This window comes from Miniopterus natalensis, chromosome 6, assembly GCF_054644295.1.
Source record: "Miniopterus natalensis isolate mMinNat1 chromosome 6, mMinNat1.hap1, whole genome shotgun sequence".
Taxonomy (NCBI): domain Eukaryota; kingdom Metazoa; phylum Chordata; class Mammalia; order Chiroptera; family Miniopteridae; genus Miniopterus; species Miniopterus natalensis.
In genome coordinates this window covers 37,467,483-37,479,411 of record NC_142086.1, presented here as the reverse complement: position 1 = coordinate 37,479,411, position 11,929 = coordinate 37,467,483, and the positions used below count along the sequence as shown (strand labels likewise).

Sequence of the window (11,929 nt, the reverse complement as noted above, 5' to 3'; positions counted from 1 at the left end):
CTGTTTCTAAAAGCTCAAAGTGATTTAACATGAAGCCAGAGTTGAGAATGACTGCAGAAAACCTTTACCACTAGCTCACGGGCAACCCCTGGGGCTGACATTTCAGCATCCATCTTGTTAATGTTTGTTTTTGCTGCAAAAGTAGATTGAAAATGCTCCAAGAATACTAGGTGCAGAGAAAAGAGCCTTTCTTTTTTTGGCCTTCTAAAGCTGTGCTTCTCAGCTTGGACTGCCATTAGCATCATTGGGGACCTTCTAAAATCCTAATGCCCAAGTCTTGATTCATAGCAAGTAAGTTAGAATCTTTGGGAGCACGACACAAACATCAGTATTTTTTAAAACCTCCTAAGATGATTCCAGTGTGCAGCCAAGTTTGGGAAACATCATTACAGAGATATTTATTGTCCCCTAATCCTGAATTGATGCATGCTTGGTTTTAATTAACAGTTAAATTACTGAAAAGTCCTCTTTATTAGTTTTCCAAGCCAATTGCATCAGTGGATCTCAAAGTCTGAACCCCAATCAGCAGCATCAGTATCACCTGGGGTACTTGTTAGACATGAAAACTCTTGGGCCCTACTCTCCTGATAAGAAACTCTGGTGTCTGTTTTAATAAGCGCTTTCTGTGATTCTGATACATGCTCACATTTGGGAACCACTGGTCTATAGCATCGCAGAGCAGTGAACTCTGCTATATTTGACTGTGATGTACATTTGTATTTACTTTTAAGATTCCAAACTCAGATTATTTGTGTTTCTTGTATCCAGGTTTTGGATAACATATGACTTCTCCAATATGCAATAGAAAGCTGCTAATCACTTGCCAAACTTTAATAAAATGTATAGTTCTCCAAATTATAGCTTGAGAGAAAAACCAGATCGATAATGAAATCCACAGCTGTGATATAATCATTCCTACACTGTATAGTGAAATAATTTGGGTTAGCAGAATTTAATAATAATTTACTATTTACTGAGTGCCAGACACTGTTTTAGTCACGTTACATGACTTCATGACACCTTTATGAAGATAGGTACTGTTATCCTCATTTTGCAGATAAGGTACAAGGAGGTAAGTATTCTCTGAAGGTCACGCAGCTAGGGGATGGGGGCACTAGAATGGGAACATGGGCAGTCTTTCTCCAAAGCCTGGGCTGTGTTACCATCCTACACAAAAAAATAAAAATAAAAAACAGTGTGTGGTATGGAAGCACCATAATAATACTATCCTTATTAAGCCGTTACTGTGGCAGGCATTGTGCTGAGCTGCAGTATCACATTATTTCTTTTAAATCTTACAGCAAACCTATGACTTAGACGTTAGATGCCACTCACACCCTTTATACATGAGGAAATTGAGCCCTAGGGGTGCAGTAAGTTGCCTCATGTCAGAGAGCTTGTACGAAGTAAAGCCGGGACTTGTGGGTGGGAAGAGATGAATCACAGAACTTGCATGTTTATAGGCATAACCCATGGACACGGACATTGGTATGGGGGAAGCCTGGGGGTGGGATGCATGCGGGGTGGAGGGATCAATGGGGATAAAAAGGGGACATCTGTAACATCTTCCACAATAAAGATAAAGAAACTTAAAAAACAAAACAAAAAGTAAATAAAAATAAAAAACAGTTTGAAATTGTCAAAATTTGATCATCCAATGAATCCTGCAGAGCGGAGGGACAAATGGGGTGTCTGCAATAGGAGACTCTAATGTTGAGATGAGAGATGTGGTGAATGAGACAGAATTATGAAATAAAGATTCTGATGGAAAGAAGGAACTAGGAAACAAAATGGATACAAATGAGAACAGTGAAGAGGGCAAGACCTCACGGAAGGCTCAGAGAAGAGAAACATAATCATGATCTGGGAAACCCTGCGAGGAAACAGACACCACCAGAAAATGAGGGATTTGTTGTCCTTATTTATGCGTTCATTGGGTGCTGCTTGTATGAGCCCTGCTGGGGATGGAACCCACAACTTTGGCTTCTGGGGAGGGCGCTCTAACTCACCGAGCTACCGGGCAGGGCTAATAACATCAGGTGTTTAAAAATCAGTTCCTCCCTGGCCTGCGGCTCAGTTGGTTAGAGCACCATCTAGATTCGCCAAGGCTCAGGGTTGACTTCCCGTCAGGGCACATGCAAGAAAGCAACTAATAAATGCATAAATAAGTGGAGCAACAAATCGACATTTCTCTCTCTCCCTCTCAAATCAATAAAAATGAAAATCAGTTCGATTGAAGAACAAACTGCTAAACGGAGAAATCTGTCAAGTTCCTTCTACGCTCCTCCCAGTGTCCTGCGTGCTACCAAGGAGCCCACAACAAAATCTTATTTACTCTTAGAGACCAACAGAGCCTGGCCGGGCGTGGCTCAGAGGTTGAGCATTGACCTAGGATCCAGGAGATCGGGGTTCGAATGCCGGTCAGGGCACATGCCCGGGTTGTGGGCTAGGCAGCCGATCAATGACTCTCTCGTCATTGATGTTTCTGCCTCTCTCTCTACCCCTTCCTTTCTCTGAAATCAATAAAGATATGTTAAAAAAAAAAAAAAAAAGATTTAAAGACCAACAGAGTTAACATAGTGTAGAATAAATAGCTAAATAAATAAAACAGACAAGCCTCCCGAAGTCTATTTGCTGATGACAGTGCACCGTCAGGGATCTTTTGGGCTATTTGGTATTAGGCAGGTAGCTTCGAAAGTATTCAAAAGTCATTTTGTTTAACAATATGACATCCTTAGGATAACTGTAATTATTATGTAACCTGGATATAAAAATTAAACTGGGATAATAAACTGGTAGCATGCTGAGCTCTTCTGTTTGGCTCTGAGCCCGAGTCACCGGCGAGGAAGCAGCAGGGGCCAGAAGGAGCGAGGCGGGTCCGGGGGGCCTCCGCGGGGTGCGGGGGGGGCCTCCGCGGGGTGCGGGGGGGGCCTCCGCGGGGTGCGGGGGGACGCGGGAGGGACGCGCCTGGGCCGCGTTCGCGCCTCGCGGCCGCGGGTCTCCGCCCTCCGGAGGCGGGGTGGCGTCGCCGCGGCAACTGCGGTAAACGGAGACCTGGGGCAGACGCTGTGGCTGACGGCGCGGCGGTCGGCGCCGCGGGTAAGTGCGGGCCCCGGCAGCCGGGCAGGTCCCACAACCGCCCCCTTAAATCTGCTGGCGAGTCGGGGCGCAGGGAGCCCCGCCTGGACTTCCCCTAGGCCGAACCGGTGTCCTCCCGACGTTCCCTCGCCCTCCCGGCGGACCAGTTCAACAAACATTTGAAGTGATGCTTTCGCAGGAGCAGGCAGGCCGGTGGGAAGGTGCCTGGGGTCCCAGGTCCAGCAAGCCGCCGCACCCCACCCCACCCCACCCCACCCGTGGCTGTGTGACCCTTGGCAAGCTGAGCCCTCGCACTTCAGTTTCCTCGTCTCTAAATAGGAAGATGGTAACGCCAACTTCATGGGGTTCTTGTTAGAATCAAATAGGATAATGCGGGTAAAGTATGTAGCGCACGAGTGACACACAGTAGGTGCACAATAAATACTTGTTGCTTACAAGTAGATACAGCAGCATGCAAGTAGTCAGAGTGTCCGATCAATTGTGAGTTGTCCCAGGTGGCTACCGACTAAAACTTTTGAGAAGGAGAAGGGCCTGAGGAGAAACGAGGGAGGGGGGAGTGATGAGAGATGAGCTACCTGCAGACCCTAACCTAAGATGAACGACCCTTGTGCCACGCCAAGGAATCTGAGTTCTTATTCTGTGGCAGTGAGGCGTCATTAAAGGCTTTATACAGGAAGAGTGGCACCCTAAGAGCTGTGTTTTAGAAATACAAGGGGCAGTGTAGAGAATGGACTGGAGATGAGAGAGACAGGCATGAGGCTGTGGTAGGGCAGAGCTGATACAGGATGAGGACGAACTAGGGTGGGGATGCGCTCGGAAGCCTTAAGGACTGCACACCTGCAGCAGGACTCGCAAACCAAGTGCATGCGCTGGCTGAGAGGGAGGGATTCAAAGGGTAACAGCTTCACTTTTTCATCTTAAAATGCAGAGTCATTTTGAGAAATATATGAACAGTATGTATAAAATCCTTACAACTATGCTTGACACATGGAAAACATGGGGGAAAAAAAGCTACTCTCTTTGCATTTGTATTTCCCCCTGTAAACAGCGTTTGTGTTTATGCAACAATCTCTGTTCATCTTAACACGAGCAGCTCTGGCGCACTGCTCAAGTGGAGTGTTTGCGCTTGTGAGAGTGAGGACTGGGCCTGAACTCTAGTGAGCGAATGCAAGTAATGTCACCTCGGGGAGCCTTTGTCTGGCTTCCAGATAACCTTCTAGCAGCACAGCACCGCGGGACAACACTGAGGCAGCGGGACGCTTAGCGTGGAAAGCGAGGGGCTTGGAACATCCGTGGGTGTTTTCACGTGAAGAGCTGCAACAGAGAGAAGACGAGACAACCTGTTGTGTCACCCTTCCCCCCTTAAAAACCCTTCATTAGCTTTCAGTTTACATAGAGATACGTCCTCGATTCCTTAGCAAAGCTTAGATCTGCCCCCTGCCTCCCCTTCAGGGCCCCTTTCGCTGTCCTGCTCTAGCCGCAGACTCCTTTCCGCCCTTTGCGGGCACAACCCGCCCTCTCGAGTCCCCCCTGCCTAGTCTCCCTCCCACTCTGCCCGGCCAGCCCCCTCACCACGCGTCTCAAACACCTCTCCTTGCTGCACAGGCCCACAACGCCCTCTTCCTCCCTTTTTGTAGCACTCATGTATTTAGTTGCCTATTTCATATCTATCTTTCGAAACAACAAGCTCCACAAAGTTAGGGATCCGTCTTGCTAATTCAGTGCTATGATTTAGTGCCTAACGTAAGACTCGACACACAGTAGGTGCCCTCAAGAAACATTTGTAAGTTGAAATTGCTGAGTAACGCCAGGGTAATTCCATGGCGGGAAGAGGCAGAGGCAGAGGGTTCATTTGAACGGTGGAACATTTAGGGCAAAGACGGACTTGGGTGGTGCTTCACTGCGGGCCCCCGGGAGACCAGAGGGCACCCCGGTGACAGGTTCGCCCGGAGAAAGGGAGTCTCTGACTAGGGTTTGCTGCTCTGCAGAGGTCTCTGATGGCGGCTGTAACCTCCTGCTGCTGATGTCATCTGGGACACTAAGGAAAAATACGATTACCATCAACATACCTGGTGTTTGGTGCCTGTGGAATTTGTTAGGAGAAAGAACTGTTAATGATTTCTATTTCAGAGCATTGTCCCTTTCCCTGTCTCAGTTTTGCGCTTACAGGGGAAATGAAGGAGCCCGATGACCAGGATGCCGATGGGGGGAAATCAGATAGGTCAAAGAGCAGTGCAGATCCGTCTCAGGGGTCCTCGCAAACTACATCAAGATGTAAGTAGACGTTATACTATACATTTGTTTTTTTTATTATTAAATTTAGCTAAAATAATGTTTAGAGAGTACATACCTAAGTTTATACAGCGGAAATGGTTTACTTGCTTAACTCCCTTACTAAACTCTTACATCCTCGAGGAGCAGAGTCCGTTTTAATCATTTTATCTCCAACACCTGGCACACTGACAACTCTGTGTTGATAATGACCCACCTGCACATCGGGCCTTGTTCCCTCCTGTGAGGTCTACAAAGTCTTTGGTGGACGTTTCTAACGCAGTGTGGTGGGAAGAGAGCTGGACTTTGGTTTTGAGTCCTGCGTCTGCCACTTAGAGATGCTTGATCTTGGGTAAATGTTAGAACCTCAGTGTTCTCATCATTAAAATGATCATTGTGAGCTGTTTCAAAATTAAATTGGGTAATATGTGGGAGGATATCATAGGCTGCAAATAGAAGGGAAGGAGAAGAATTTTGTGAGGGTTTTTAAAAGATGGCTGGCTCTTTCTGAGTGGGCACCGTGATGTTAGGTATCTTAGTAGAATCTTGACATTTTTTGTTGTAATCCTAAATAAAGTTTCAGGAATTAATTTTGACTGTTCACCTAGAGGAGATCCATTCCTGGGGAAATCAACTCATCTGCAGAATTTACATTAAAGCCTTTCAATCATGTCTCGTAAATCATGATTTCTCCATACCGTGTTTTATTTGAGATGTTTATCTCCTCTTGCTTGGATTCTTACAGCAGGGATTTCCACTCAAGTCTTCCTGTTCAAGTCTCCCTCAGTGCCACCACTAATTTCTTTCTAGGAAATTAGATTATTTCACTCTCCTCAAAAACTTTAGTTTGCTTCTCTCTTGTTTTTGTTTTTGTTTTTAAATATATCTTTATTCATTTCAGAGAGAGGAAAGGAGAGGGAGAGAGAGAGATAGAAACATCAATGATGAGCGAATCATTGATCGAGCCCACAACCCGGGCATGTGCCCTGACTGGGAATCGAACCCCGATCGCCTGGATCCTAGGTCGACGCTCAACCGCTGAGCCATGCCCTGCCGGGCTCTCTTGTTTTTTATTTTCCACTTTTCTCCACTCCATACATTTCTGACACAGAAAGGTCTGCTTTTTGGTTTCCAGTCCTTTGCAGCATTTTCCTGGATGGCTGGATTGAGTGATAATGACCGTTTGTCTGTCACTGCCTCAGCATCTCCCTTTCCTGTGTGAGACCCTCTTAGAGGCAGGCCTTATCAAGTGGGCCTGGCCCTGTGCTCAGCTCATAAAACAGTTTACACATCATGGGTTTTTGGATCCAAAATGATAAAGTGAAAGAATTTGCTCGCACCTGGGAACCCTCTACCTTGGTGCTGTTAGAAGAGGTCTCACTGCCAGGCCGGTGTGGCTCGGTGGTTGAGCGTCGACCCATGCACTGAGGTTGCCAGTTCGATTCCCAGTCAGGGCTGTTTCTATTTCTCTCTCCCTCTCCCTCCCTCTCTCTCTAAAAATCAATAAAAACATTTTTTTTTTTTTAAAAAAGAGGTCTCTGTCCAGATTCAGCCACATACCTGATAGCTGTCTCCCTCAACCCCTGGAGACCTTGCCTTGTTCTCAGTCTTGCTGAAATATCTGAGCAACTCCTTGCCCTTTAGGATTCTCATGCAGAGTGCATTCCTGGGTTTCCACTTCAGCATAGATTAGAACAGGCTCTTCCCCAGACTCAACAATGGGTTGATAGTTTGGTACCAGCCAAACCATCCAGCATTTCTTATAAGGGTGGAGGGACCATTAGTTACTAAGACTTGAATTTCTGATTCTTATTAAAGGACTAAATTTTTACTGCCTCATATAGTAAATTGGGAAGTATTTTGGTCTCTTCTATTTTTAGAAATATTTTGTGTAAAATTGGTATTAATCCTTCCTTAAATGTTTGGTAGATTTTACCAGTAAAGTATCTGGGCCTATAATTTTCTTAGTGGGAAAATACTAAACTATGAATTCAATTTCTGTAATAAATAGAGGATTGACTATTTGTTTAGTAAGTGATGTAAGTTTGTATCTTTTATAGAATTTATATATCTTTTCTAAATTGTAAAATTTGTTGGCATAGCTCTGTAGAATTTATTTTTATTCCTGATATTGGAGATTTGTATTGCCTCTTATTTCTTGATTGGTCTAGCTAGGCGTTTATCTACTTTGTTGATGTTTTTAAAGAATAAGATTTGGGTTTTGCTAATTTTTTTTATGGTTTGGCTTTTTATTCCATTAATTCTTGCTCTCATTTTCATTATTTTTATTATTTCCTTCATTATACTTTTTCCCCCCCTTTTCTTTCTAGGGTAGAACTTTAGGTCATTAATTCTTGATGTTTCTTCTTTTCTTACATGTACTGAAAGCTATAAATTTCCCTCTTAGCACTACCTTAGCTACACTTCACACATTTTGATATATTTTAATTACTATTTAGATGGAAGTATTTTTAATTTTTTGTTGATTTCTCCTTGACCTATAAGTTATTTTTAAGTATGCTATTTAATTTCCAAATATTTGTAGGTTTTTCAGATAACTTACTGTAATTTATGTTTAATATACTTCTCTTATGATCAGAAAATACACATATTCTGTGTTATTTTAATCCTTTTAAATCTATTGAAACTCATGTCCCAGTAAGTGATCTATCTTGGTGAATGGCCCATGTACACTCAAATGTGTACCTTATATTGGTAGATGTAGTGTTTTATAAATATCAGGCCAGCATGTTTCGTAGTGGTGTTCAGGTCATCTATGTCTTTACTGAATTATTGACTAGTTTTTATATTGATAAAAGACTTGTATGTAGCTCGGTGTGGCTCGGTGGGTTGGAGCATTGTCCCATACACTGAAGGGTGGTGGGTTCAATTCCTGGTCGGGGCACATACCTAGGTTGTGGGTTCGATCTCCAGTCGGAGCTTGCGCGGGAGGCAACCTATCGATGTTTTTTCCCCTCTCTCTTTCCCTTCCTCTCTAGAATCAATATAAGAACAAACAAGACATATATGTATTATAATAATAAATAAGTAAACTGTGAAAACTTGTGGATATATATAATTCCTGAAACAACTATATATTAATAAATGCTGATAAAACTGAATTGAATCAACGATAGCCCACTAACCAATCTTTTAAAAAATCTTTTACTTTCTTGTAAGTATGCTATGATAGGAAATAGACTGGAAATGAAGTGAAAATGGAAATTAACTCACAGGAAAGGTTTTTTTTTTTAAGTTACAAGAATGACCAAATAAAATTATTTTTCTAGGAGGTGTTGAGTATTAAAATTTGTTCGCTTTAGAGCACAAAGTGGAAGTAGTAGCCACGTTGGAAATAAGAAAATGTTTAATTCAAAATTTAGAAATTATTTAAACAAATTATTTTTAAAAGCAGCTATCAAAGTGGCGGACACAGACGAAACCCTTACTGAAGGGGAAGAATCCTATTTAGAGGATGATGATTCCTATGAGGAAGATTTGGAAGGAAGTTACAGTTCCTTTCAAGATGATGCTTACGGTAGAGGTAAGTATTATTAGTTTTCTATCAGTAATTGTCACTGTTTTAAAGATAAATTGCCCAAACTGAACTGTTGTGAATCCATAGGAAGAAAAACCTGCAGGATGTTGTGAGAGTGGTAAAAGGAAGAGTGTGGACCGTACACAGTGCGGTGGTTCAGTGGCTCTGGGGCAGTTTCCTCCGTTTCTGAGGCGCGTACAGAGCTCTCAAGCTGTCTCCTGGGGAGTGGGGTGGTGTGACCAGGCCTCTACCCTAGGTTAGCGACAGTCACTCTCCCGTGCAGCTGATTGCGGCTGCGCTTTGGGACTGCAGAGCCATGACCCAGGCTCAGCGCACACAGTGCACACAGGCCTGTTGGCTCTTCCTCCCGTCTCACTGGTGGGTGGCAGCCTGTGTTTGGGCAGTGGTGGTACTTAACTGCTGGAGTATTGCAGGCTGGGATTCACCAGACACTCTTCTTAGCTAAAATATTTTAATTTTTTAGACCCTAGGTATATGGAAATCCATGGCTCAGCTGCAGAAGAGAGAGAGGAGGAAGTTAAGAGGAGAATATCAGAGAACTTCTATTACGATTATTTGGAGTTGGCTTCCATACCTTATGTGTCTCTGGGTTCGAACATACCACTGGATCTTCTCACGCTTGTGTATCCACTCCAGTTACATATGAATAATATTGGCATTTCTGCTCCTTAGGTCAGGGGTCTGCAGACTACAGCCCATGGGCCAAATCTGGCCTCCTGCCTGTTTTCCTAAATAAAGTTTTATTGGAACATAGCCACACTCATTCATTTACATTCTGTCTATGGCTCCCATCACACTGTAAGGGCAGAATTAGATGGTTACAGCAGAGCCCATCTGGCCCACAAAGCCTAAAGTATTTTCTACCTGGCCCTTTACAGAAAAAGTTCGTCAATCCCTATCTTAGGTACCTTTTAAGAAGCTTGGCCCTTAAGGAAGTTGAGATAGAAATGCATGATCTTAATTTAAACTAAGCTTTTGTTTGATGCCAAGTAACCGTAAAGAGAAATGGTGCTTTTCTGGCTGTCCCTTCGTGAGACATCAGGTGAAGGGGAGCAGAAGGCCCTTATCCCTGTTTGCCTCTTCTACCAGCTTGGCATCCCTTTTTCGATGCCTGTCAAGTTAAAATCATTGAGTTCCTTTCCTGAAGCACTGACATGGTCATCGTCAGGCATTAGGGCTTTCACGTTATTCATCAGATGAGTTTTCCAAGAAGACAACCCTGAAAAAGTGGGGCACAAAATAACAAGTTTTAATTGGTTTGGGTCACAAGAGTCTGAAGAAATGTAAGGGTGGGGATGACTGAAAAGGGGGTTTGGTGTTTGCCGTCTCTTTATGGTGTTAGGAGACGATTTCCATTAAGGCCCTTGGCTATCAATTTAGGACGCTTACCTTCAGAAGGGCCATGTTCTGACCACCTGGCCACCGGCTGGCCTCTTATGAAAGGTGTGCTTATGGAGGTAAGGTGGTGCGCTTCCTGACCCAGCTGTGCTTTTTATGCAGAAATAGAACATGTTGTTATAGTTTCTAGCTCTGTTTTGATCCCAGGTGTAACTAAAACTAATTCACCTTGAGTTTTGTTACCTGGAGTTTTCTCTTGAGTGCTTGTTTTTCTTTTTTTTGTTTGTTTAGTTTTTGTCTTTGGACAAGTTACTGACAAAAGTTATGCTCTTAGCTTTCTTCTGGCCTATTTTTTCAAACGGGTTGGTAAACTTTCCGAAATACACGTGTTCTGATAACTTCCTGTGCAGAGGGCCTTGGGCTTATGCACTTTGACAAAGCTTCCCATGTGGTATCCCTAAGAAATTTAGAATATTATCTAAATCAGAGTTGGAGGATTTTCCACATAATTAAAGAACAAAATTGTAAAAATTCTGAGTTTCTGAGTAAAATTCAGCTACTTCAACCCTGAATCTTTACCCAAGAGTATGGATTTTAAAAATATATTTATTTCACGTTACTTTTCCTGTCTCTAGGATGGTTACGTTGTTTCACTTCCTTTCCTTAGCAATTTTTCCTCAGACATTCCTTTGGTTATGACTGCAAAAAGCGGGCCAACCTGCAACTCCTGGACGGCAGCACCATCATGTACATAGCTGGGAACCAGCTGATCCTTGTGAATTTGAAAACCAAGGAACAGATCTACCTGCGAAGTAGCGGTGGTACAGGCATTGGTGTCATTGGGGTATGCCTTTAGTAACTTAGAGAAAAAAAAAAATCCATCTTCTTAGATTGTTTGCTCTGGGGAGCAGCCAGGGAGGTGCTGACGCCCTGCGCAGCACTGTGGGGTCACGGGAGGTGCGCGGAGTCTTTATTCCAAGGTATCCTCAGTTCAGTGAGTCCAGCCGCAGCATTCACTGGCATTACCCCTGTGCAGTGTGGCGTCTTATATTAATAGTATCACCCCATTTTTCAGAGGAGGAACCTGGGGCTTATGGAAGTTAAGTGACCTCTGCACTATCGTGCAGGCCTTTCACGTTAGCTCACTCTGTTGCTGTTCTGTGAAAATAGGGAAATGAGTAGTACAAGTGATAATTCAAATAACAAACAGAGACAAACGCCAGATAAGACGTAAGTATCTAATTGAACATTTGGAGATGAAGTATGGACGTAGCTTCAGTGGTTTCAAGCAGAGACGGGAGGGTTTGTGTGTGATTTGGGGCCCGCCTCTTTCCGCTCAGCTGTCTGTCACCATCAGTCCTCTTTGCTGCATCATCAGCCTCTGCTCCCGAGGCCCCTCACCCTCAGCATGAAAGCATTCCAGGGCCACTAGTCCTCACTTTGCAAGGCCCCCCTCTTCCCGCGCATTCTCTTTGCCCGCTTTGTTTTGGTCTTTTCTTGAAAGACCAACTTCTGCTGTCTGGTTTGCCATCACCTGAGGGAAGCTGCCTTCGCCGGGGGCGCGATGGCCCTCGGGTGGACCGGGCTGGAGAACACCTTTCTGACTGTACCTCACCTGACCTCTTCGTAGCAGCGGGCCCCCCATGAGGAAACCTTTCCCTT

General features: G+C 44.1%; 1 protein-coding gene across 1 annotated transcript in view; it reads left to right on the top strand.

Annotated features, from left to right (window-relative positions):
* Positions 1 to 5,273: 5,273 nt before the first annotated feature.
* Positions 5,274 to 11,929, top strand: part of CFAP44 (cilia and flagella associated protein 44) — a 79,818-nt gene continuing 73,162 nt past the window's right edge. Inside the window, exons 1-4 of the mRNA XM_087817803.1 lie at positions 5,274 to 5,373; positions 8,786 to 8,914; positions 9,393 to 9,552; positions 10,949 to 11,111. Coding sequence (XP_087673929.1) covers positions 5,274 to 5,373; positions 8,786 to 8,914; positions 9,393 to 9,552; positions 10,949 to 11,111 — 552 coding nt within the window. The remainder of the gene's footprint in view (positions 5,374 to 8,785; positions 8,915 to 9,392; positions 9,553 to 10,948; positions 11,112 to 11,929) is intronic.